The sequence below is a fragment of the Asterias rubens genome, chromosome 21, assembly GCF_902459465.1.
Source record: "Asterias rubens chromosome 21, eAstRub1.3, whole genome shotgun sequence".
In the NCBI taxonomy this organism is placed as follows: Eukaryota; Metazoa; Echinodermata; class Asteroidea; order Forcipulatida; family Asteriidae; genus Asterias; species Asterias rubens.
In genome coordinates this window covers 148,637-172,827 of record NC_047082.1, presented here as the reverse complement: position 1 = coordinate 172,827, position 24,191 = coordinate 148,637, and the positions used below count along the sequence as shown (strand labels likewise).

The 24,191-nt window shown below is 39.0% G+C and overlaps 1 protein-coding gene across 1 annotated transcript in view; it reads left to right on the top strand.

Annotated features, from left to right (window-relative positions):
- The window catches only part of LOC117304724, a 75,703-nt gene that overhangs the window by 4,854 nt on the left and 46,658 nt on the right, over positions 1 to 24,191 (top strand). The window contains exons 5-41 of the mRNA XM_033789327.1: positions 1,940 to 2,082; positions 2,410 to 2,537; positions 2,850 to 3,047; positions 3,287 to 3,486; positions 3,838 to 3,968; positions 4,879 to 5,006; positions 5,428 to 5,649; positions 8,013 to 8,245; positions 8,582 to 8,712; positions 9,290 to 9,461; positions 9,817 to 10,034; positions 10,279 to 10,403; positions 10,604 to 10,780; positions 10,967 to 11,232; positions 11,854 to 11,984; positions 12,239 to 12,366; positions 12,750 to 12,989; positions 13,441 to 13,679; positions 13,973 to 14,103; positions 14,307 to 14,431; positions 14,562 to 14,735; positions 15,012 to 15,265; positions 15,868 to 15,989; positions 16,190 to 16,323; positions 16,546 to 16,731; positions 16,912 to 17,135; positions 17,731 to 17,876; positions 18,034 to 18,202; positions 18,716 to 18,933; positions 19,463 to 19,596; positions 19,794 to 19,982; positions 20,308 to 20,498; positions 20,888 to 21,000; positions 21,818 to 21,951; positions 22,348 to 22,542; positions 22,990 to 23,204; positions 23,649 to 23,779. Coding sequence (XP_033645218.1) covers positions 1,940 to 2,082; positions 2,410 to 2,537; positions 2,850 to 3,047; positions 3,287 to 3,486; positions 3,838 to 3,968; positions 4,879 to 5,006; positions 5,428 to 5,649; positions 8,013 to 8,245; positions 8,582 to 8,712; positions 9,290 to 9,461; positions 9,817 to 10,034; positions 10,279 to 10,403; positions 10,604 to 10,780; positions 10,967 to 11,232; positions 11,854 to 11,984; positions 12,239 to 12,366; positions 12,750 to 12,989; positions 13,441 to 13,679; positions 13,973 to 14,103; positions 14,307 to 14,431; positions 14,562 to 14,735; positions 15,012 to 15,265; positions 15,868 to 15,989; positions 16,190 to 16,323; positions 16,546 to 16,731; positions 16,912 to 17,135; positions 17,731 to 17,876; positions 18,034 to 18,202; positions 18,716 to 18,933; positions 19,463 to 19,596; positions 19,794 to 19,982; positions 20,308 to 20,498; positions 20,888 to 21,000; positions 21,818 to 21,951; positions 22,348 to 22,542; positions 22,990 to 23,204; positions 23,649 to 23,779 — 6,395 coding nt within the window. The remainder of the gene's footprint in view (positions 1 to 1,939; positions 2,083 to 2,409; positions 2,538 to 2,849; positions 3,048 to 3,286; positions 3,487 to 3,837; positions 3,969 to 4,878; positions 5,007 to 5,427; positions 5,650 to 8,012; positions 8,246 to 8,581; positions 8,713 to 9,289; positions 9,462 to 9,816; positions 10,035 to 10,278; positions 10,404 to 10,603; positions 10,781 to 10,966; positions 11,233 to 11,853; positions 11,985 to 12,238; positions 12,367 to 12,749; positions 12,990 to 13,440; positions 13,680 to 13,972; positions 14,104 to 14,306; positions 14,432 to 14,561; positions 14,736 to 15,011; positions 15,266 to 15,867; positions 15,990 to 16,189; positions 16,324 to 16,545; positions 16,732 to 16,911; positions 17,136 to 17,730; positions 17,877 to 18,033; positions 18,203 to 18,715; positions 18,934 to 19,462; positions 19,597 to 19,793; positions 19,983 to 20,307; positions 20,499 to 20,887; positions 21,001 to 21,817; positions 21,952 to 22,347; positions 22,543 to 22,989; positions 23,205 to 23,648; positions 23,780 to 24,191) is intronic.

The window sequence follows — 24,191 nt, the reverse complement described above, 5'->3', positions numbered from 1 at the left end:
GCGCGCGATCTAGCCGTAGCTGTCGCCGTTTTGAACACGGCATCACCTTTCACAGTCAAATACTCTATACTATACATACATATCAACATTTACATGCTAAATATAGAGTAGTGTCTATGGTGCACATACAGTTAATTCACGTACACACGTACACACGTACATGTGGTCACTGCATATGTTTCTATCTGTGTTTTGATTGGTCCGAGGTAACGTTTGTGGGCTTTCCTCACGCATCAACTCCGACCAACCAAAGTACAGATATGGAAAGCTTATGTCACTGTACTTGTCATTCATCCAATTAAATCACTAGTTGGTTCTAAAAGCAAGCACCTGTCTTTATCTTTGCGGGCGGGTACCAGTATAAGTTGGTTAAGTTATTTTTTATACTGATGTTCGTCAACTGAGGGCGCTGTCATTAGCAAACGAACGCCGATACCCATGCCGATGTTCTGTCCCAATATTGTCCCAACTGTGGTTGGAACTGGCCCAACTTGAATGTTCCAGTTGGGACACCCAACTGTAGCTGGGATCCAGCAAGTATCCTACTAGTCTTTGTTGAAGACGTTCTTGTGCTCATTTTTCCCATCAGAGGGCGCTATCATCTGCGAACCGCTCTCACGACACGCACCGCTCAACGAACTTGAGAGTGGTTCTTCGATGATAGCGCCCTCCACGTTTGAAAAATTGTGAAAAATTAACACAAGAAGTTTTTTTGCAAAGACTAGGACCCCAACTATAGTTGGGCCGTCCCAAATGAACACTCAAGCTGTTTCCAGTCCCAACTGCAGTTGGGCTGTCTCAACTGTAACACCAAAGTCCCAACTACAGTTGGGACAGGACGGAACATCGACGAACATGCATGACGTTTGGCATGGCGGCGTACATAAATTTCTCCCCCAAGTTTAAAAAGTCGTCTGCAACTCGAAGAGAGGTAAGCAAACTTCGACTTTTCCAGTAATTTTGCGATTTCGGAGTCTCAAAATAAAATATATTATAAACTTATATAATTCACTACAGTAGAATTCAATCCAGTACTTTTAAAACTATAATAAGAGACATTCTGGGGGTGAATTTTCTTTTTTAACCCCGCACCCCGCACGACGTCGGGCGGTCGGTACGCGCGACCCAGCGTGAGCGCGCGTATACACAGTATGCAAAATTGCAAGAGGTGGCACTCGAATCGAAACCGGGATCTGGTAATTTTTTGTCCGTTTTCTTCAAAACATTTCCTCAATGGTGTTTTGAGTGTTATATGGAGGGATTATTCAACATTGAGGATCAAGTTCGTGTTCCTAGACTGCTAGAGAGTGATTTTCGAAAGAGGTAAAACTAAAAAGAGCAAATCTGTTGACTAACTTAGCTAGCTGTCAAAATTGTACGGGATTGACCATTTCGCCCTGTACCTGTCGGAAACGAATGCTGGTCATCTCGTCACCTGACAAGCTCGCCACCAACAAAGTTGCCCCCTGCAAAGTCGCCGGCTCGCCCCGGGTTGAAACAAAGTCGCCGCCTGGCAGTCGCCCCCAAACAATGTCGCCCCCTAGCAAAGTCGCCCCCAGATGTTATTTAACACTGTACACATTGATATAATTATAAAAGGTAAAAAGTCTCTGATTCAAAAAGCATCAAATTGCATTACCCGCTGCCATAATTCACATAGATTCCAACTGCCTATAGCTAGCCACCGGGCTAGCTTAGACTAGGTAAGACGTTGCATGCAACGGAGGAGTCCAACCTGGGCTAGGTTGTGTGTTCGAATTTCACTCGAGTGATTTGTCTGTGAATTTTTTTTTCCGGTATTTATTTTTATACGGTATGATTCACAGCGTTATATTAAAGGCAGATTATATTATAATATCATTTCTGAACCCAAAGCAGGGTGTGTTGAGGTGATTTCCTGCATCCGTAAAATGTCTTCTTCTTTTTCTCATCTCTGCAGCCTTGCTCAGATATCTAATAGTCTGGAGCCCATCTTGAAAAACAGAACAACTGTGGAATCACTGAAAAAGTTACCAGACACCATCCAGCCTCTTGCTGAGCTGGGAGATTTGATTGACTTTGAAGCTGTGGCAAACTTCACAGGTAAGTATTGGGTAAATGAGGTATCACTGGGCACCACTGGGTACCACTGGGTACCACTTGGTACTATGACAAACCCATGAATCATAAGCACCAACCGGCAGGGGTTTCTAAGGTACCACAAGGTATGGCAAAGGTGCTTTCACTGATGGCTTTCACTGATGAAAGATGTGGCAGTTGATTAGGGTAGATAGCTCAAATTAGAAAAACAAAAACAAAAAAACACTAGACACTGATGGTTTTGTTTCATTGAATATAAAATTAATTTGATTGGATTGAACAATTATAGCATGTATATTGTATAATCTGTAATCTGTTTTGTATTTCTAGAAAAGAAGTATCGGGTTGCAGATTTCTTTCATGATGCGTCTGACGTTCAGCGATATCTCGTTGAGGAAGGAGAACTGGATGCCACTGTGGTGGATGCTCTACTTAATGCTCAGATGGATGTCTATCAGGTATAACTCAAAATATCATTATTCATTTTATTACTTGGTCCCACGGAGCTAGAGCCAGGCACAATATTCTTCCTGTTTAGTCTGATCTCTGATTTTCTTAGTGTTTGTTCATTTTATTTTGATTCTGGTCTTGCAGTCTAGTGTTTTTTCCCCCAAGTAAGAGCCCTGCTGAATTTAAACAATGATGTTTTTTTCTTCTCATTACCAAGTCTGTAGAAACCACTTAGAAATAAATGGTTTAAACTCTTGCCCCCAAATCGATGTAATATTGTGAGTGAATTATACTGTATTGTCCATCTGCCCTCCTTGTAGCTGTTGGAAGTCACAGGTTTCATTGACTTCAAGGGAACTGCTTGCAATGTCACAAAGCTCAGTCAGATCCTCACATTCCCAGCTGACGTGGATGTTAGCGCTGTATCCAAAGCGCTGTGTGATGTCAAGGATCAACAGATATCGATTATTGTTGAGGAGCTGCAGAAGCAACTGGATCTTCCGTATCTCATTACTGAGGTAAAGTGATTATGTTAACAAGAGTTGCTAAGCACACAGACTTTGCTTAGCACTAACAGATTAGCTTGGTTGAAATGTTAAAGGGATACATGTTGCTTGAGAATGCCCCCTGCTGATTTTTATCTTGTAGTGAATTGTTTTGAGCAACAATGTTACATTGTAATAAACATTAATAATATCATTAATATCGAACGTTTATACAACACCAAACATTCTTTTTCAAACATTATTTTCTACAGTTTTCAGAGTTCTTGAAAGCTCTACGGGAGACGGACTGGTCTGAGCTTCTTGACAATACCAAGGTGTTTTTGGAGCAGTTGGAAAATTTGAGTAATTTAGGTCAACTCCCTGACCTTTTGGGAATAGTGAGGCTGGTTCCAGTTGTACAGGAGCTTATTTCCAAGCTGGCGCTGGGGAATCTTGAAAATCAACTTGATGTGTAGGTTGTTTTTTAGATGTCTTAGTTGTAAATAAGAAGATTCATTCTTTATTATATCACTTTATTTACAGGCGTCTCAAAGTGCTTATATACTTAAGACAGTGAAGCTAAGTATTTGAATCATGAGAACCATTTATGAAGCACCTCGTCCTTCGGATGGAACATATAGCCGTAGGTTCTGTGTGTTCTGTTATGCACATAAAATAACCCAGTTACACTTTGCTGATCAGTAACACTAAAATTGCCTTTGTTTGAGATTAATTCAATAATGTTACCATAAACCTTGTTGGATTATTCCCCTCCTCCCCCAAGATGTAATAATTTGAATCCTGCTGTCTGTCTTTTGAACAGAGCTGTGAATCTAATTGAGTCTCTTGATGCTCAGCTGAACAATGCAACTTGGTGGATGGACGTCAAGAAGATTGCTTTAACGTCTCAACGTCTGCTTAGATCCGTCAGCAACTTCTTGGAAAACACTGACGGTAATATTTCAATCCATCCCTTTTTATATCAAACTGTTGGCAATCATGTGAAACCTGAAGATGTTGTAACAATTCTTTTGGTTCTGGATGCAGATCTGTCGAGATGTGGCACAGTGTACCCCATCCAATTTTAAGATATTCAAACTGTTGGCAATCATGTGAAACCTGAAGACGTTGTAACAACTCTTTTGGTTCTGGATGCAGATCTGTCGAGATGTGGCACAGTGTACCCCATCCAATTTTAAGATATTGTGTATAAGATACCACCTAACATCACTTGAAACAGGTTTACCCCTATTACACTTTGTAAGGATGTAGGCATGGCTATTATCCACTAGGAGCCTGACTGGTAGAGCAGAATGCACTACCATCTCAACTCATTGCGAAGCTATTATGGTTAAGTGCCTTGCTCAAGGGCTCAAGTGTCATGACCCGGGTTCAAGCCCACACTCTGCTTTGGTCCAGTGAGCTAGACCGCTTTGCCATGACACATATTGTATTCTAACATTCACAGGAATTCTTCAGAGGATTTTAGGGGGTGGGGTACTTACTTCTCTACAAAAGGAAAACAGTGTGTTAAAGTTGGGAATGTGTGGCTTGAAACTTTCTGTTGAACATTGGGCATGGAACAATTTAGTGCACAGCACCAAATAGTCCATTCATCTAGTGGAGTCATATATTTGGCATCACAGTTTTATATTCTCATGTGTAACTGAGTAATAGAGCATTCAGATTTGAAATAATGTGTGAATAAAAACATGAAGTAGATTGCATGGTATTTAATTATCAAACCATCACATGTAAAAGCCTAAGTTGGCCAAAATTGGCTGACTAGGTCGATGTTTATATCTAATTTAATTGGCATATAAGCGACCTAGAATGTAAACTATTGTACATTTGAATATTTCAGTGAGCAGCCCTATAACTCTTGGAAGCCTGTTGATTAATGACACCATCATCATGGATGTATTCCAACAATTCAATATCACTCAAGAGGATGTCCAGGCATTACTACTACTTCAACTCAAACAGGACAAGGTTAGGAAAGCTCATTGCAGCGTCAACGCCAAGGGAACGCATTCTATAGGTTTAAATGCTCCATGCAGAATACGCCCACGCTTATTCAACCAATTGAGGGCGTGCTTTGTTAACATTCTCGTTTTCGTTCTCGCTATTGAGGCCTGTGTGGATCGGGTCTTAACCCTAGCAATTTGTATAACATCATGTTTTTATGGAGGAAATTACTACCTTTAAAAAAAAAAATGGGGGAAAAATACACTTGAGAATTTGGGGTAATGTGGATAGACATGACATGATCAATATTCAAATTAGGCTGTATGTTAACCAAGACCTGTGTATAATGGTCTATTGTTTCCAACTCAGATTGTTCACAAGTTGGAGTATTGGCAGTGGGTTGTGTCTTCTGTAAGGTTCATTGATCGTTGCTTGTTTTTTTCAGATGGTAGAGTTTCTTCAGCTACTGACCATGCCAGATGACCTTGCAGATCTGTTGTGTTCATCAGAGAGTCCTAACCTCTCAGACTTTGTGAACACATCTTCAGAGAGCATCTCCTCCAACATCCAATCTTTGCAAGAGACCATCTGTGGCCTGGGAAATAAAACTGACAAGTTCTTTCAAATGTTGCTGAACCAAACAAACATATTTCTCTTGATTGACCAGGTAAATCCTTCACACACAGATCATTGTCATTTGATTGGTTAAATGCACATCACATGTCATCCTTTATTTTGCCATGTATTGACCCTTGCACAACGCGCAGCACACTTATGCGCACCTATCCTGAGAGTCAAAATGTACACAAAGGCATCATACATAATTGGCAAAATAGTGGCAGACAGCATTCATGTTTTGTGTTATCAACAAGTACATGAAATAACAAACATGTGTCAATTGGGCTTCATGCATAATTTTCCAGAAAGTGATATTGTCCTAATTTTGGTTGTGACAACCAAAATCAGTTGCTGTGTGTTGTTATGCTTTCAGAAACAGCTTTCTCAAATGACTTTATTTCAGAGGAATACATTATACAGAAAAAGCAGCTTTCTCAAATGACTTTATTTCAGAGGAATACATTATACAGAAAAAGCAGCTTTCTCAAATGACTTTATTTCAGAGGAATACATTATACAGAAAAAGCAGCTTTCTCAAATGACTTTATTTCAGAGGAATACATTATACAGAAAAAGCAGCTTTCTCAAATGACTTTATTTCAGAGGAATACATTATACAGAAAAAGCAGCTTTCTCAAATGACTTTATTTCAGAGGAATACATTATACAGAAAAAGCAGCTTTCTCAAATGACTTTATTTCAGAGGAATACATTATACAGAAAAAGCAGCTTTCTCAAATGACTTTATTTCAGAGGAATACATTATACAGAAAAAGCAGCTTTCTCAAATGACTTTATTTCAGAGGAATACATTATACAGAAAAAGCAGCTTTCTCAAATGACTTTATTTCAGAGGAATACATTATACAGAAAAAGCAGCTTTCTCAAATGACTTTATTTCAGAGGAATACATTATACAGAAAAAGCAGCTTTCTCAAATGACTTTATTTCAGAGGAATACATTATACAGAAAAAGCAGCTTTCTCAAATGACTTTATTTCAGAGGAATACATTATACAGAAAAAGCAGCTTTCTCAAATGACTTTATTTCAGAGGAATACATTATACAGAAAAAGCAGCTTTCTCAAATGACTTTATTTCAGAGGAATACATTATACAGAAAAAGCAGCTTTCGCAAATGACTTTATTTCAGAGGAATACATTATACAGAAAAAGCAGCTTTCTCAAATGACTTTATTTCAGAGGAATACATTATACAGAAAAAGCAGCTTTCTCAAATGACTTTATTTCAGAGGAATACATTATACAGAAAAAGCAGCTTTCTCAAATGACTTTATTTCAGAGGAATACATTATACAGAAAAAGCAGCTTTCTCAAATGACTTTATTTCAGAGGAATACATTATACAGAAAAAGCAGCTTTCTCAAATGACTTTATTTCAGAGGAATACATTATACAGAAAAAGCAGCTTTCTCAAATGACTTTATTTCAGAGGAATACATTATACAGAAAAAGCAGCTTTCTCAAATGACTTTATTTCAGAGGAATACATTATACAGAAAAAGCAGCTTTCTCAAATGACTTTATTTCAGAGGAATACATTATACAGAAAAAGCAGCTTTCTCAAATGACTTTATTTCAGAGGAATACATTATACAGAAAAAGCAGCTTTCTCAAATGACTTTATTTCAGAGGAATACATTATACAGAAAAAGCAGCTTTCTCAAATGACTTTATTTCAGAGGAATACATTATACAGAAAAAGCAGCTTTCTCAAATGACTTTATTTCAGAGGAATACATTATACAGAAAAAGCAGCTTTCTCAAATGACTTTATTTCAGAGGAATACATTATACAGAAAAAGCAGCTTTCTCAAATGACTTTATTTCAGAGGAATACATTATACAGAAAAAGCAGCTTTCTCAAATGACTTTATTTCAGAGGAATACATTATACAGAAAAAGCAGCTTTCTCAAATGACTTTATTTCAGAGGAATACATTATACAGAAAAAGCAGCTTTCTCAAATGACTTTATTTCAGAGGAATACATTATACAGAAAAAGCAGCTTTCTCAAATGACTTTATTTCAGAGGAATACATTATACAGAAAAAGCAGCTTTCTCAAATGACTTTATTTCAGAGGAATACATTATACAGAAAAAGCAGCTTTCTCAAATGACTTTATTTCAGAGGAATACATTATACAGAAAAAGCAGCTTTCTCAAATGACTTTATTTCAGAGGAATACATTATACAGAAAAAGCAGCTTTCTCAAATGACTTTATTTCAGAGGAATACATTATACAGAAAAAGCAGCTTTCTCAAATGACTTTATTTCAGAGGAATACATTATACAGAAAAAGTGGTCCCAGTGCTAGTTTGAACAATGATGTTTTGTCACCAATCCTGAATAATAACTTTTAAACTTTTGTTTAAACTGACTCCTCAGGTGAACCAAGGATTCAATGCTCCCGTTTCCCAAATCAACTGGAGAGTTATTTTGGAAGACGTGAGAACAATAATTGAAAGCACCCAGAATCTGCCTGATTTTGTCAAGGGTCTTCCAGAGCTCTTGGCTGGCCTGAGTGATGTGCAGCTGATGCTGCCCTTAATGGACTTTAGTCAAATACTTGGACTTTCTCAAGGAAGTACAAGCCCAGAAGATCTGATGCAGCTTCTAAGGTAGGATTTCACTTTAGTTTTTGTTTGTTGGGCTGTTTGTTTGTTTGTTTGTTTGTTTTCCCCTGGCTTTACGGCAGTAATAGGTTGACAACATTAGGGCTAACACATACGAATGTGATCAGTCGCCATTCTCCAGTTACTGTGCATGTGCCGACCTCTTTTTTAGTTTTGTAAGTGCAGAATTCACACGTGCACAAGCAAACATGAATTGTAACCCGTTAAATATGCTTGATGTTAGTGGGTAATTTCCTGCTTCTGTAAGAGTTAATATTTTGCTTATGTTAAGTAGAGGTAGAAATGAGTTTTTCTGATTGAGTTACTATTTATTATTGACAGCTCTGACCAGATCATATCCATGGTTCAAGATATGTTATCCCAAACTCCTCTATGGCCTCAAGTTGAGTATCAACTGATACTCAATCATCTCATCTCAGATATACAACTTGCCATCTTAGATGTATTCAAAGGTGAGTGCTTAGAAATAGTTTGTTTATTTATTATCAATAGATTTATAGACAGCCTTATGCAAGACTCACCGCGCTTTACATTCAAACAATAAGTAAAAGCTCTCTTTAAAATTGAAGTGAAACAGGCAAATTTAAGGCAAACAGGAAATGGTAATAAACACACTAAAAATACCTTCTGTTATCAGTTAAATATTGAAAACACCTTAACACCTACCTACGGACGTTATAGGTGTTTCAGGTTCCAGATCACACTGAGGAAAGAAAGACAAAGATCTTTGACAATTATTAACCAATCTCAATGATATTTGAATTTTATGAACGTGATTTCAATAAGTAAGAACTGTTTTATTACTTAAATACCTGTCAAATAATATCTTCAAGGATGTAATGGAGTTTGTAAAAATGGCCTTAGAACAAAAGCTTTCTGTTGTGTAAGAATGTGTGTTTCAGGCTTCAAACAACGAATCACCAGCAGATGTTTATGTCCAAACATAAACAAAACGGACGCAGAAACCTCATATTTGATCTTGTGTGTATAGCATGATTCTTATTGATTTGTTGACTTGAATTTTTAAAGGTGTTACGTGTCGTAATGGTTGGCATAGTAAAGACCTCTCTTGTTACAAGTACATCTATGAGGTGCTCCCTGATAGATGGGATGCACATTCAAGATGCAAAGAGATACATCCATCTGGACATTTAGTTGGTGTCAACAACTGGGAGGAACAACAATATCTTGAAAGCATTGGGTATGTTTTTTATTTATATTTTTCATGTTGTACAATGTGGAAGCGTCAATATTTGACATGGCCAGATTTAGGTGTTTATTAGATTTAGTGTGAAGTGGCTGAGCAAGCTCAATGAACAGAATAAACGAACTATAAGACGGCCACTTAGTCATTGGGCAAGACACTAGAGAACAATTCCTTTTCATTGCCCAGGAGTAAAAATGTGATGACCAGGTATCAAACCCACACTCTACTGACAACACCAGAGACTTGATCCAGGAAATAAACCGCTCGGCCCTGACATGCCACAGTATGCACCCTAAAAATCTTTAAAAAAATAAAAATTTGTTATCACCAAATCTGTTTTTTTTTTCAGGGAGAACACTCTGACTTGGCTTGGGCTTTGGTACTTGCAACCATATCTGTTTATAGATGGATTCAACGACGCTGATGTTGATGGTGAATACCAGAACTGGATCAGTTCCCAGAACAGCTCTGAACTATGTGGGAAAGCAAACTTTGGTACTGATGGTCTGTGGCACCATGTGGATTGTACCACTCCGACTGACAGCTTGATATGTGAAATACCACAAGGTAAGAGCAAACTGATTTTCATTTGAATCTTGCTTTTTCTGTTTGCTTTCTGCAAATTTGAGGTGACAGGGTGTCAGCACGCTTATCTGTAGACTCCCAAAATGGCAAGCATGGCACGATGGTCAATGATTGGTGGATGGATCAATTGATTGATTGATTTATTGGTTTATTGATCGGTCGTTTGATCAATTATTCAATTGATTAGTTTGATTGATTGATTGATGAATTACTTGCTTTCTTTCAGATAACAAGGTGATCCAGCTCCTCAGGGATGAGCCAACCATTGAAATCACAAAAGTTCTACTTGAACTCGGCCCCAACGTCACAGAAGCCATCATCCACTCATTCCTCAATGCTACCAGACTCAAGGTCAGTGAAAAGGTCAAGGTCAAACGGATCAACCGAAAGATTCACCAAACACAGCTTACAAACAAGTTTAACCCAAAATATTAAAGAGTTTTATTTTGTTTAAGATTGACATCTGAAGTCCGTCCTATTGAATCGGGAGTTATACTGTTAACAATTGGTAATGATTTTTCCAGACACATTGTTCGTTTTTTTATCATCAGGCTCTATTCAACATGTCATCAGAAGAGCAAGCGATGGCGCTGTGTAGTGTTGACCTCGTGACCTTGCCACCATCAGCTGACCTGGCAGAGGTCAGACAGAAACTGTGTAGTTTGAATCTGACGATGATCTTTGCTGATGAGATACAGCACTGGGAGATACCAGGACTGGACTCAAAGGTGATACATACTCAACCAGGTCTTTGAAACTTTGCATGGTGGAACTCAGATATAGAAAGATTTGCAGTCACAACATATAATGATAATATCTCAGGTCTTTGTCAATATTTTTACTTCAGATTTGTATCGGAACACTGGCACTTGCCTCGTCATAAAAGTTTCATTTTATTATTGTTTTTCTCTTAGATCCAGAAGTTTCTACACTTCCTTCAGGTCAACCCAGCCTTGATTCCACCAGAGTACCTCCACTATGCCAATCTGTCGGCCATTATTCAGAAAAACAATCTCATCTCAGAGGTCACAGTAGATGTCTTGAATCAAACTTTTGACATTCAGTTTCTGATGAGTGGATTTGATGACATCATCGGCAGCCAATCAGAATGGCTGGATATGTTGCAGAGAGTCTCAATGTACCTGAGTGGAATGACTATGCTGGACATGGTTGATGCTTCGTGAGTTTGAAAATATCACATGTACCAATGTTTTGGGTGGTCAGGTTGGCGAAGTGGTATCTTTGCTGGCCTTCCACCCTGTTTTGATCACTATTTGGATTGGGTTTTCAGTCCATATCTTACTGCATGTGTGGTCCCTGGACTAAATGTCTGGGGTTTTCCTCACATATATGTAAAACTGAAACTTCTGTCCTCTTCTCGCCATTGGATTCTTGGCTTGTTCAGTGATTAAGTTTGCTTTTCTTAAAGTCCTTGGCTTGTTCAGTGATTAAGTTTGCTTTTCTTAAAGTCCTTGGCTTGTTCAGTGATTAAGTTTGCTTTTCTTAAAGTCCTTGGCTTGTTCAGTGATTAAGTTTGCTTTTCTTAAAGTCCTTGGCTTGTTCAGTGATTAAGTTTGCTTTTCTTAAAGTCCTTGGCTTGTTCAGTGATTAAGTTTGCTTTTCTTAAAGTCCTTGGCTTGTTCAGTGATTAAGTTTGCTTTTCTTAAAGTCCTTGGCTTGTTCAGTGATTAAGTTTGCTTTTCTTAAAGTCCTTGGTTTCACAACCACAATACATGAAATTTGGAATATAAAGTTTTTCTGTTTTGCTGACTTTCATTCTGGTATTGTGAATTATTTAAAGAGCTGTTCATTACCTGGAGACACTGGACATGCAGCTTGGAGAGGCGCCATGGTGGACAATGGTCAAGAAAATCATCTCATCTGGACAGCAAATTGTCAGCTCCATGTTCACTCAGCTTGCAACCTACCAAGGTATGACAGATACTCAGTACAGTATCTTACAAACACAGAGAAGGTAGTCAGTAACTGCTTAAGCACAAAAACTAGCTAAGCACAAACAAATTATGCTTACCAGAATAAGTTTACCAGCCAAAATACTATGCTGAACCATTTGTAACCGGTATCGTGCTAATTTCTGCTAAGCAAGGGTTTGTGAAGCAATATATTCTGCTAAAATGTAATTGTGTAGTGCCTTAATCTTTTGTTTAAATTGTTTTTTTTTTCAGGAGACGGTTTTACTCTTGGAAGTCTGTTCAGGAATGATTCAATTATTAGAGACATCCTCCAGAGTCAGCTGAATCTATCTGCTCAAGATATCCAGTCTCTACTACAACTCAACATCAATATGGACAAGGTGGGAATCCCATTATTCACCCAACTCACAATCAAAATATAAAAAGTGAAAGGGAACTTGTGTGATCCGTTCACTGTTTAAATGTTTCTACCGACGTCCACACACTTTCAAGGGTTGAAAATAGAACAGTTTAAACCAGTCTTTTCAGTCAAAAAACCAAAGCAAAATGTGTTTACAAATTATGAGAAATATTCCAGCAACAAAAGGGATGTCAATCATTCTTCCTGGAATGTGTCCACGGCTATTATTTCTAAGAAAAGGACGGTCCCATTTTTGTTTACTGTCGGCTTTGTTAATAAAGGAAGTTTGGAAATGAATTCAGTTAAACACACTTAACATTTAATCATCCCAACCTTCAAAGATATCTTAGTTCTGCATTTCAGCTCACTGTCTTTGTCCAGATGGTGTCTAGTTCCCAGGATCCATTGAGTCTACTATGCTTAGGACAACTCAACCTGACTGATGTACTGGTCTTCCCTGTAGTCAATACCACCTCTAGGATGATCCAGCTAGTCTGGTCTCTACAAACACAACTCTGTCAGCTGGCTGGCAATGCCATGAATAACACTGATTTGATAGCAGTACTTACTAGGGAATTGGATTTAACCATTCTTGTCGATCAGGTAAAATTTACTTTATAGCTAGTAATAAAATTTATATGAAGTCCTTGTACAGCGCTTTTCGCAATGAATCTCAAAACTCATTATTTTTAGTAAAGATATGCAGAGTTTTTTTGGGGAATAATAAGACCCATTTTACAGGATATTTATACATGTAGCACCTTGTTACGGTTTACTAGGTGCAAACTTTATGACTTCAACCATGCCAGGAGGAACCCCTATTCTTTACGATAAGTACACTAGGTTATTTTTACTCAATGATTTATCTAAAAGATGAAGTAATAAGTGTCTTGCTTAAGGACACAGGTATTATGACTGGGACTCGAACCCACACTCTGCTGATCAAAAACACAAGAGCTTGAGTCTGTTGCTCTTACGACGCACCATGGCCATTAATTTACCCTTACTTTACCAATCTATGACTGTACCTTTAACATCCTCTTTTCATAACTAGATCACAGACACAATCAGCAACTCTACTGGGAACATCAACTGGGGTACCCTAATCCAGGAAATTAGTGTGATCAGCGGGGATGTTCAGAGTCTACCAAGGTTGTTGCAGACTCTAATGCCTGGACTCTTGAGCCCTTTCCAACTGCAGCTTCCAGGTGTCTCTGGTGATTCTAGTCATTTGGGAGGTACTTTGGGAATGCTACTAGACATGTCACCATTGCAGATCTTTCAGTACATTGGGTGAGTTCAATGGTGAAATAACCCGACTGGTATTGTAACAATGGGAGACTTTTGAGACGTTGGCGGCAGCAGATAACGGTCCTTTTTGCGGCTCTAAGCGTGTGTGCACATGCTCAGTGTTGCACCTGTAGGTTTGAGCACTACTGTCAAGAACTGTGAAAAAGGACCGTCTAAAGTATCTCATTATTTGATCTATCCCCACACCCACCCTAATAGATGTGGTTTGTCTGGTCTTGACATTATTGCTCTCTTATTCCTGTTTCTAAAGATTTGTTTTCTTTTTTTTAATACAGCACTCAGGTTCTTCCAACCCTTGTGGAAGAGTTTTTAAATCAGACTGATTTTTGGCCAGCAGTACAGGAGCAGCTGGTATATCAGAATTTGGCTTTGGACGTACAGCTTTCCATCCTTGGTCTGTTCAGTGGTAAATATCACTCTGTAATCATCTGTTAAAAATGTTATGTTATTAATAATCTAGAAGTAGTAGTTTTTATTGAAGAAACAGGAATAAATTTTAGTTTTTTAAATTTCAAAATACATGCAAAATAGTACTTTTGTATTTAAGAAATTGTTGATAAAAGTATTTGATTTGAACTTTTTGGATTGTTTTGTCTAATCTAATCACAGATCCCATCCTGTTCCAACGCTTGACAGAAGAACCATTTTTCCAAACTACGAAAGCTGTGTTAGAACTTGGTCCCAATGTCACCGAGGCTGTCCTGCAAGCCTTCCTGAATGCCACAAAAGTAGAGGTATTAAATTTCCCATTTTGGGTTGTCGTTGTCATTTCATTTCCTCGATCTTTTCCAAAATGTCTTTCATCTGAGTTTGTTTTTGCCTTAAATTGGTATGTATTACTTTGATTTTACTTGGCCCTAAAAGATGCTGTTGATGTCAACAAATCCAAGTGAGCAGTTAACGGTGCTGTGCAGGGATGATTTTGTGATCCTACCACCAGGCAGTGAAGACGCCAGACAGCAACTATGTAGCTTCAATCTGACTACCCTATGGATGGGACTGGCCCCGCATTCTAACCTTGTTTACCTGGTATCCAAGGTTTGTATCTACAGTGCCCATCTTTCCATTGGTTTTTGTTGGGTGAAAAAAGGGCAAATGCATTGTGTCCAAGAAATTTACATTCCCTGTCATAACTCGTTGGACCTCCAAGCCCCAGATCAATGTTGACTCGAAAGCCTTTTAATCCAATCTGTTTTGATGTGAATTTTTGCCGTTTAGACAATTAAAATTGCTTAGGCACATACAGCCTTTTTTGTAATTAAACGCTTTTAGGCGGATATGAATTAAATGTTCTCATTTCTCCGCTCAAACTAGATCAATGAACTTCAAGCCTTTGTGAATCGTAATTCCATGGCGATCCCAGCGGAGTTTGCCCACTATGCAAACCTCACTGATATCATCCAAAAGAGCCAGCTTATGAGCAAGCTGTACGCTTTCATCACACAGCGATCATTCCATCCTGAAATACTCCTTGAGAGCTTTGAGAATGTGACGGGAAGCGAAGCAGAATGGCTGTCAATGTTCAATAGGATCTCAGGAATGATGACTGCAGACTTTCTGTCGCAATCGTAAGTTACCTAGGGTCGATTTCACAAAGAGTTAGGACTAGTCCTGACTTAAGACTAGTCCTGGGAGATATTCAAAACTTAAGGCTAGCCCTCGAGATTGGACTAGTCTTAACACTTTGTGAAATCCACCTCTGCAAATTCGAACCACCTCACACAAATTTTTGTTTTTGTATTGGATCAGTACTTGGTATTGGGGGCGGTGAATTGTTATTAACCTCTGTACATCAGTTATTGGAGTGTGTTGTTGCCTAATGCACTAGACTCAAATTCTGATGTTGTCAGAAAGTGAGTTTGGGTCCCGGTCAGTAATAAATACACCAGCGGGGCTTGAACCTGTGACCACCATATTAACGTGCCATTGCTCTACCAACTGAGATATATCAAGCCCTTATGTTGGCAGTCTCCCTTATTTGCCAATATCTATGTTCGGGTGCCAGTTAGCAGCCATACAACTGTTGGGTTTATCTTTACACAATTGTGTGAATATGTATACTCTGTGCTTTCCACTTCTTCAAAGAGTAATGTATCATTTTGTGACAAACCAGTCTCTCTCTTTCTGTTTTTTGGAACTGATATCTTTCATATATTGCCATTTTATTTAGGGGGGGGTCGCTGCTACCCTTATTTGCCCTGGAGAATCCTACCCTGCAATTCTCCATCGCATCAATCCCATTTGCCAATACGCTAATCCAGTCAACAAACCAACTCTTTGTTGTCGCACAAGGTAAGTTCAATACCAGAGCCTTCAACGTAGGGTCATAGTTGCGTTTTTGCCAACAATATGCTGATTTATTGGCAAAATGTTAAGAAAGATACAATAAAAGAAAGAATCTTTGAAAGATTCAGCCAAATACAGTGTATCTTTGCTGTGAAAATAGCTTTGTGTGTAGTTTCATTCTCACTGTTGATTTGGCATCTTTGCAGAGTTTGCCGAGGGAAGGATTTTCAGTGGTGCGATGCCCGAGACAGAGAGGTTCCTACGAGGCATCATGGGTCTCTTGGAGCAAGGACCAATGCTTCTTAGCGCTGTAACAGAAACACTAACCGATCCAGCTAAGGTTAGTCAGTGGCAGTGTGCTCAAGACTCTGAAAGTTTTCTGCAATTTTGTTTCCCTTTGCCCCTCACTTCCTGGGGCTCGGTATCAACTGCTTAAAGTTTCTTGAAATCGACTGCAGGTTCTTGAATAAAGGGGACAAAGGCACAGAAGCTATTTGTCAGGAATGTTCACATTTATGTCAAATTTCATCCCTGTATATTGCTTCATCTTATTTCCAACCAGTCTACCAACCTGTTCATGATGTCCAACATGAGACAAGCATTCTGTAATGCCACTGTAAGAGACTGGCTTCCAATGAACTCATCTACCCTAATGGACTCCCTGGATAACTACCTATGTGCTGTCAACTACCCCCTCTTAGCTGAAGAATTGAAAGACCTCATCTCCCTGGATGATTTCATGTTAGAGGTAAGCATTAATTTTGCACAATACGGTCCTGTGTCAACTTTGAGCACAGTGGGGTGGTTGTTCTGAAAGAGCACTTGGCGCTGTGACACCAGCATTTACCTAGTCAGTTCCCTTATACTTTATTACTTGACACTAGCATTTATTGACATCCCTTATTTATTTATTTTTTGAATCACATAGCTTCAGACATTAACGTCCAACTCAACAGTGAATCTGAACTCCACATACATAGCGGATGTAACCAGGAATGTAGAGCTACTCATGCAGAATGTCAACACTTTACCAACGATCTTAACGTCCTTCAGTCAGCATTATAATCTGGGCTCATTGGTCACTGTAGTTGAGGCACTACTTACAGCTACAGCCATGCAGTATGGAAACATCATTCCTCAGAATGACATCAAGTGAGTGCAAACAGAAAACAAACTTACAAACTACCAAACAAACAAACAACATACCCATTGTTTGGCCAAGTTGGGCCAAGTGGTCTAGTTCACTAGACACAAGCTCTGATGTTGCCAGCAGCAAAGTGAGGTTTCAACCTCGGTCATGACACTTGGGCCCTTGAGTCAGGCACTTAATAACCATAATTGCTTTGTAAAATGTTGGAAGATATCGATTCTGCTCTACCAGCCAGGCTCCTAGTGGAAGATAGCCATGCTCAAATTCTTACATACTGTAAAGCAGGTGACCCTGTTTCAGCTCCAGGAGTAGGTGGCAACATGCCCCTGGTGGCAGTTGATTTGGTTCGATAGCTCAATATTATTGCATCCCTCACCTTGAATTGACTGTCTGGCCTTGTGATGTTAGGCAATCTCTCCAAAAGAATAATAGTACTATTTTGTAACTCTAGTTATAGTTACTTCTTATTTTCTACTCTTGCAAAACCAATTATTTTGACAATAGCTAATTGCAAATTTAAAAAATTATCATCAGAACACTTGAAAAAAACAAGAAACAAAATCTTTAAAAGTGTTTGTTTGATTATTTGTTTGCTAGTTCTCTAGACTTGGAGGTACTCTTACAAGACATACCAGGATTGCAGATGATTTTGAATCAAGTCACTGATGGGAACAACTTAGCAGAACTCAAGACTGTGCACGCCTCCATCAACTTCCTGAACAGGTTCTTTGACCAAGCCAAAGGTAGTGAAACTAGTTATTTGTAGACTCCATAAATATATCATCACAAGCTTAAACAACGTACCCTCACTGAGTGTTACATTGTCTGACCTCATAAACTGTGACCTAGGTATTTTTTAATAACTAACTATTTGTCAATGAATTGACAATTCTTTTTTAGCTAACCCATGTAGAGAGGGCTGGTACAGACACAAACACTCATGTTATACATACATGAATGAGAGTGGCCTTTTATGGATGGCTTACACTGGCTGCTTAGCAACTCATAGCCGCAGCCACGTGGTAGACATAAATACTCTAGAAGAACAAGCGTTCCTGCAGGGCATAGGGTATGTATTTATATTAGGATTTAAAACTTTGCATGGTGAAAATGCAATCTAGTAAGATTTGCTGCAACAATAGTATATGAGTAGCATTTGAAACGTTGCACGGTGGAAATACAAATTATGTTTGCAGTAACACCATGTTCATGAGTAAGATTTGAAACTTTGCACGGTGGCAATGAAATCTAGTAAGATTTGCTGCAACAATAGAGTATGAGTAGGATTTAAAACTTTGCATGGTGGAAATGCAATCTAGTAATATTTGCAGTAACAATAGAATATGAGTAGCATTTGAAACGTTGCACGGTGGAAATACAAATTATGTTTGCAGTAACACCATGTTCATGAGTAAGATTTGAAACTTTGCGTGGTGGAGATACAGATGGGTTCTCCCTGATGTATCTGGAAGTGCCATTATCTTCAGTCATCTGACAGCTGCACTCAAAGAGAAGAAGACAAAGAAATATTTAACTCATCGTTCAACAACATATTAAGCCTTTATTTTTGTCCACTATACAGTCATGACAAAGACAGTTGGATCAACCTGTATCATGATAGCCAGGGCTTCTATTGGATGAACAGTTGGCAGACACCAGACTACCAGAATATCGCTCCTGGAGGGCCAGGCCAGTGGGGCAATGTGTCCTGTGGAAAGGCCAACTTTGGCGGAGATGGACTGTGGTATCCAGCTAACTGTAGTGTACCATTGCCAAGCTATATCTGTGAAGCTGCACCAGGTATGAAGGCAAGCTGATGCATGAAGCCAAACCATGATGGTTGAGATTGACATTTGCAGAGTCTTATGGTCTTTTTGTGTGTGTGTTTTTAAAACTTTGTCACAGTTGATTTGCAGTTTGGTGCCTATTTCATTTATTCTGGTTGTGAAGTCAATGACTATCAGAAAGCGACCTTAATCAGTGACTAGCCAAGAAGACAAGGAAGGAAGTAGAATTTTCTGGCGGGGGAGGAAAAACCCAGAGAAATGTTCCCATGAAAACCAACTACTACTTTTGCTTGCTATTGCTGTTCTATTATTCCCTCTTCTAAAGAACCCTCTTATGGGGACCCAGTTTAAGAAAGACAAACTTTGTTGAGACCTTTGTTCCCCACAGCTCTTTGTGTGCCAGAACACTCAGTCAGGTAGAGACTGAAAAACCCAATCCACATAGTGCCCCCCGGCAGGATTTGAACCGGGGTCCTAGAAGTGGGTGGCAAGGAAAGATCGAGCTACGCCAACCTGACCACCTTGTTTTTGTATTTTGACAGAGTTGAATATCACGCTGAGTACTCTGTTTAGAAATCCCTCTAGCCTGACTGATACAACACTCCAAGCCTTGGAGCAGGTTCTTAATCAAGATATGCTCAGCCAGATTCTAGCTGCACCTTTCAATCTTGAAGAGGTAAGACATGTCTTTCTGTTTATCAATCATATTATAAACACAATACCATCGTTGCATAAGTCTTGCACGTATCGAATGCAGGAAAATAAGTCGCATGAGGACACTTTTGTAGAGTGCCTTCCATTTAAACTTGTGAAAAAAAAATTCAATCAGAGTTACGATTTAACCGACTCCTGTTTGTGTTGTTCTTTTTATAGTTGGTCCGTGTTATCTTTGCTAATAACTTGAACTCATCACTTTGTGATAATGATCAGCTGAGGGCGCTCTTTGCATTCCCTGATTCAGTCAACGTAACTCAGCTGCATGAGGCTCTGTGTAGTAATGGCGTAGCTGGCTCGTTGGAGTACTTGGCAGCTACTGAGGTCTTCAAGCAGATCATGGATGAGGTAGATCTAATAACATGGATGATCGTTTGGAGATGGCAGAGTTTGAAGTAATAGGTTGAAAATTCTGTCCCCCCATATGTAAAATAAAAGTTGGCTGAAGGAGGATGATTCAAAGAGGGCGCTATCAGGTGAAGTCTGTACACAGTTCATCGTATTGGGGGACTGAATCTCCTGCCACACCGGCAACTTTTTTATCTTATATTTTTTAGGGGTGCCAGTCAGAAGCCATGCAACCAAATCTACTCAGTCAGTTTCCCTTGTGGTTTACAACTAAATAAATAAATAAATTAATAAGACAACTCTTGCTCCTTGTTTCCCAATTCAGGTTACAGCCTTCCAACAAGATACCTTCAACATCAGTTCCTTTGTTACTGACATTGAGAACCTTCTCAAGCATCTAACATCCCTGGGTAATTACAATGTGAACACAAACATCAACCCTGATCCATTTCTTCCAATACTTCAGATGGACTGGAACCAGGTCATCTCAGAGAGTACTATTCTGCAGAGACTGGAGTAAGTTGTTTTAAGGTTTAAAAAAGTTTCAAATACAGACGTCCCAAACCTTAGCCCAGGCTCTGGCTTTGACTCCAGGGCCCAATAACATCAAGTTGTTTAGCAGAAAACACGCAAATATGATTTTGGCATCGGTTGCAACAATGTAAACTTCATACATCTGGGCTGGTAACCTGTTGTTTTCTAAGCAAGATATTCCTGTTCTTATCAGGTCTTTTTCAGCCCCCAAAAATACTTGAACTTTCAAACAATACCTCAGAATTGGTACTTCAGAACCAGGACTCAAACCCACATTCTGCTGAACAGAAACACCAGAGTTTGAGTCAAGTGGTCTTATCTGCTTGGCCATGACGTACCTTGATACATTTGTCGCTATTTCCTTGTTGCAGATCCTTTGGTGTGATGTTTAACAATGAGAGTTGGTATAGTGAAATCAACACAACCATGAGAGCTGCTTACTATCTGAGTCAAGTATTCACTGAGAAGATACTACTCCTTAAAGGTACAGTTGGAACTTACTCTAACTAAACCCTTAAAGGCAGTGGACACTATTGGTAATTACTCAAAATAGTTATCATTATAAAACCTTTCTTGATTACGAGTAATGGAGAGAGGTTGATAGTATAAAACATTGTGAGAAATAGCTCCCTCTGAAGTGACATAGTTTTCAAGAAAGAAGTAATTTTCCACGAATTTGATTTTGAGACCTCAAGTTTAGAATTTGAGGTCTCGAAATCAAGCATCAGAAAGCACACAACTTCGTGTGACAAGGGTGTTTTGCCTTCTATTTTCTCGCACAGGTTATTTTCACAGGTTTGTTATTTTATGCATATGTTGAGCTACACCAACTGTGAAAACTAGTCTTTGACAATTACCAATAGTGTCCACTGTCTTTAAACTCTGACCCCAAAAGTGAACATTTGTTATTAATAATTGTCAAATAATAAAGCACAAGGGAAACTGACTTGGTAGATTTTGATTTGGAGGTTGAACAAAAAAAAATCGCCTCGAGTAGGATTTGAACCAAAGCCCTTTGGATTAACGTGCCAACTCTCGACTAACTGAGCTATCTAGCCTTATGTTGGCGGTCTTCCTGTTTTGTCAATATCTTTGTTCGGGGTGCCAGTCAGAAGCCAGGGATCACAGCAAAGTTTACGATACAACCTGGGAAGCAGCAGCCACGGGATCACCCTAAGGGGATGCAACTTTTTATTTTAAATTTCGAATAAATAATCCTCAAGGGAAACTGGCTGGGAAAATTTACAGAGCATGCCTTAGTTTATGTCATCCAATTTTCTTTTTGTTTCTTGATGACGTAGGTCAACACATAGTGCTCCCAGAGCTTGGCAACCTACTTGTAAATGCCAGTGAGACACGTCACCTGCTTGACCTAGCTAACTTCTCACCTCAGCTCATCGATGTCATGCTCAGTCTTGCTGTCAATCAAGATAAGGTTAGTATAGTTCAGTCTGAAACTCCCACAACTATCAGAATGTTAGTTTGAATTCTATTCATGACATTTTTGTCCTTGCAAGGGTAGAGATTGTTGATGCGAAAGATTAGTAACCTTTCCATCTGTTTTGCTGCTGGTTCTCCAAAGGAGCTAGGAATACTTTGGAAATGGCGCTTTGATACATTAGGAGACTTTGGAACTCTAGGTGGCAGAAGACTTATCAGGTAAATTTCCATTGTTTATAGTTCTGAGCATGCGCACATTATCGAGAACAATGGATTTACCTGGTGAGTCTGCTGCCACCTAATGTCCTAAAGTCCCTAACTGCTTTAATTAGTATTATTATCTACACATTTTTGTGTGAATAAATAATGTTTTTTCCCTAACATTTTTCAGCTTCAAGAATTACTAAATCTGCCTTCACCTCTTGTGACAATGTGTAACGCCGGTAACTTCAGTTCCTACTTCAACCTTCCCATCGACTCCACGACCAATCTCCTGGCTGTAGAGGGAGCCCTTTGCTCCCTCAACTTGACGCTGATCGATCTGGAATTCAAAGAGTTGTTTCCGATCGATGCAATCATTTACAAGGTTAGCTGTGATAGTCAAAAGAAAGGGGTGACCATCTAGGGATATAGAAGGGGATTGTACATTCATGGTTTTGAAAAGAAAAGTGGAGAATTTGACTAGAGCGGGATTTGAATCAAGGACCTCCAGCAAGAAGATCCAATAATAAAACTGTTCCAGCCATGCAGACTTTTCAGATTAACTTGATCATTTTATTACTTACTGTCCCAGGCCATTCAAATAGTTGCATCTTTGAGAGGGCAAGGCTCTTTTCATTTTTCATAGGATCGTTATATTGCAAAAGGCCAACACCATGGGCCCATTTTTCTCATTTTTGCCAAGCAGAAAATTTGCAAGCACTTATTTGCTGCTTAAGCAGCTCTATGAAAATTTAATTTTGTGTAATTCCACGCCTGCTATATTTTCTTGATTTAATGTAACTAAATTTGGTGATTTTTAATCAATTTCTAGATATTAGATACCAGCTCAAGGGAATCTATCAACTTCACCGTCTTATTCAACCAATATAAGGACTTATGGGGCACCGCTGATGCCTTCTTGAGTGATCCACTGAGTGTATCCATAGATGAGGCTTGGTTCTTGGTCAAGTACCAAGAGATACTGGAAGTCTTACAGGTCTCGGCAAATGCTCAAGGAAACTTGCTAAGTCCCACACAGCAGGATACGTAAGTACAAAGATCATGGCTTTGAATCCAACCCAAGTATTATTCCTTCGGATTTGTTTTCACTGGAATCGGGAAAGTACCGAGTATACAGCGCTAAACACACATTACAAACAAAGATAATATTTCCAAAGTTGTCAAAAGGGTAACAAGTGCAAAGAAAGTTTTTGACCGTTTAAGAAACCATGTATTTCTGTAAATAATCACTGACTTAGATGTATTAGCAATAATGGTTGGTGGGAAATGCATGAACTATTCGCTGAGCTTAAGGCATTTTATCATTTGGATGAAAAAGGGAATTATTATCATCAATAAAAGCATTCTTTGCTCATATCGATAACATAACAATTTGGCACAGAGACAGGGTAACTGAAACCCCACACCTTAGGTTACTAAAGTTAGTTCTGTTGTTGTTTATTTTTCTGCATTGGTTTGATTGTCTCTTAGAGCCCTTCAGACTCTATGGAGTCTAAGTAAAGTATTCAAAGATGAGCCGTGGTGGCCAGAAATAGAAGTTGGTGTCAATGCTGCAACTCTGATTATCCAGTACACCAACAAGAAGCTGGACTTTTACTCAGGTAATTGACATGCCCTATTATTATCAGTATACATTTCTGGTACTGAAACCAGGATGCATCATTAGTGAACTTAATCACTGTAGCTTGCAAGTCTGAGGAAACCTGGAACCTGGTGCTTACTATGTGAATTAGAAATACTTGGGTTAACTCCTGTAGTTTTTTGTGTTTGTTCTTTTACATGCACCACCATTCCCAGTGCAAGGGACTTATGGCTTAGTCCCATCAGGTGTGATGACGTCTACACATAAAGGTCTTAAAACCCCTTGAATTGGCAACAGCACCCTTTTTGAAATCAAAGAAAGACCTATCATTGGCTGAGAGTTATGCGCTGCGCATACATACATACACGTGTCTATTGTTTAGCCTCTGCGATGCAGCCATTGAAGGGGGTTTGTTGATGAAAAGCTGTATG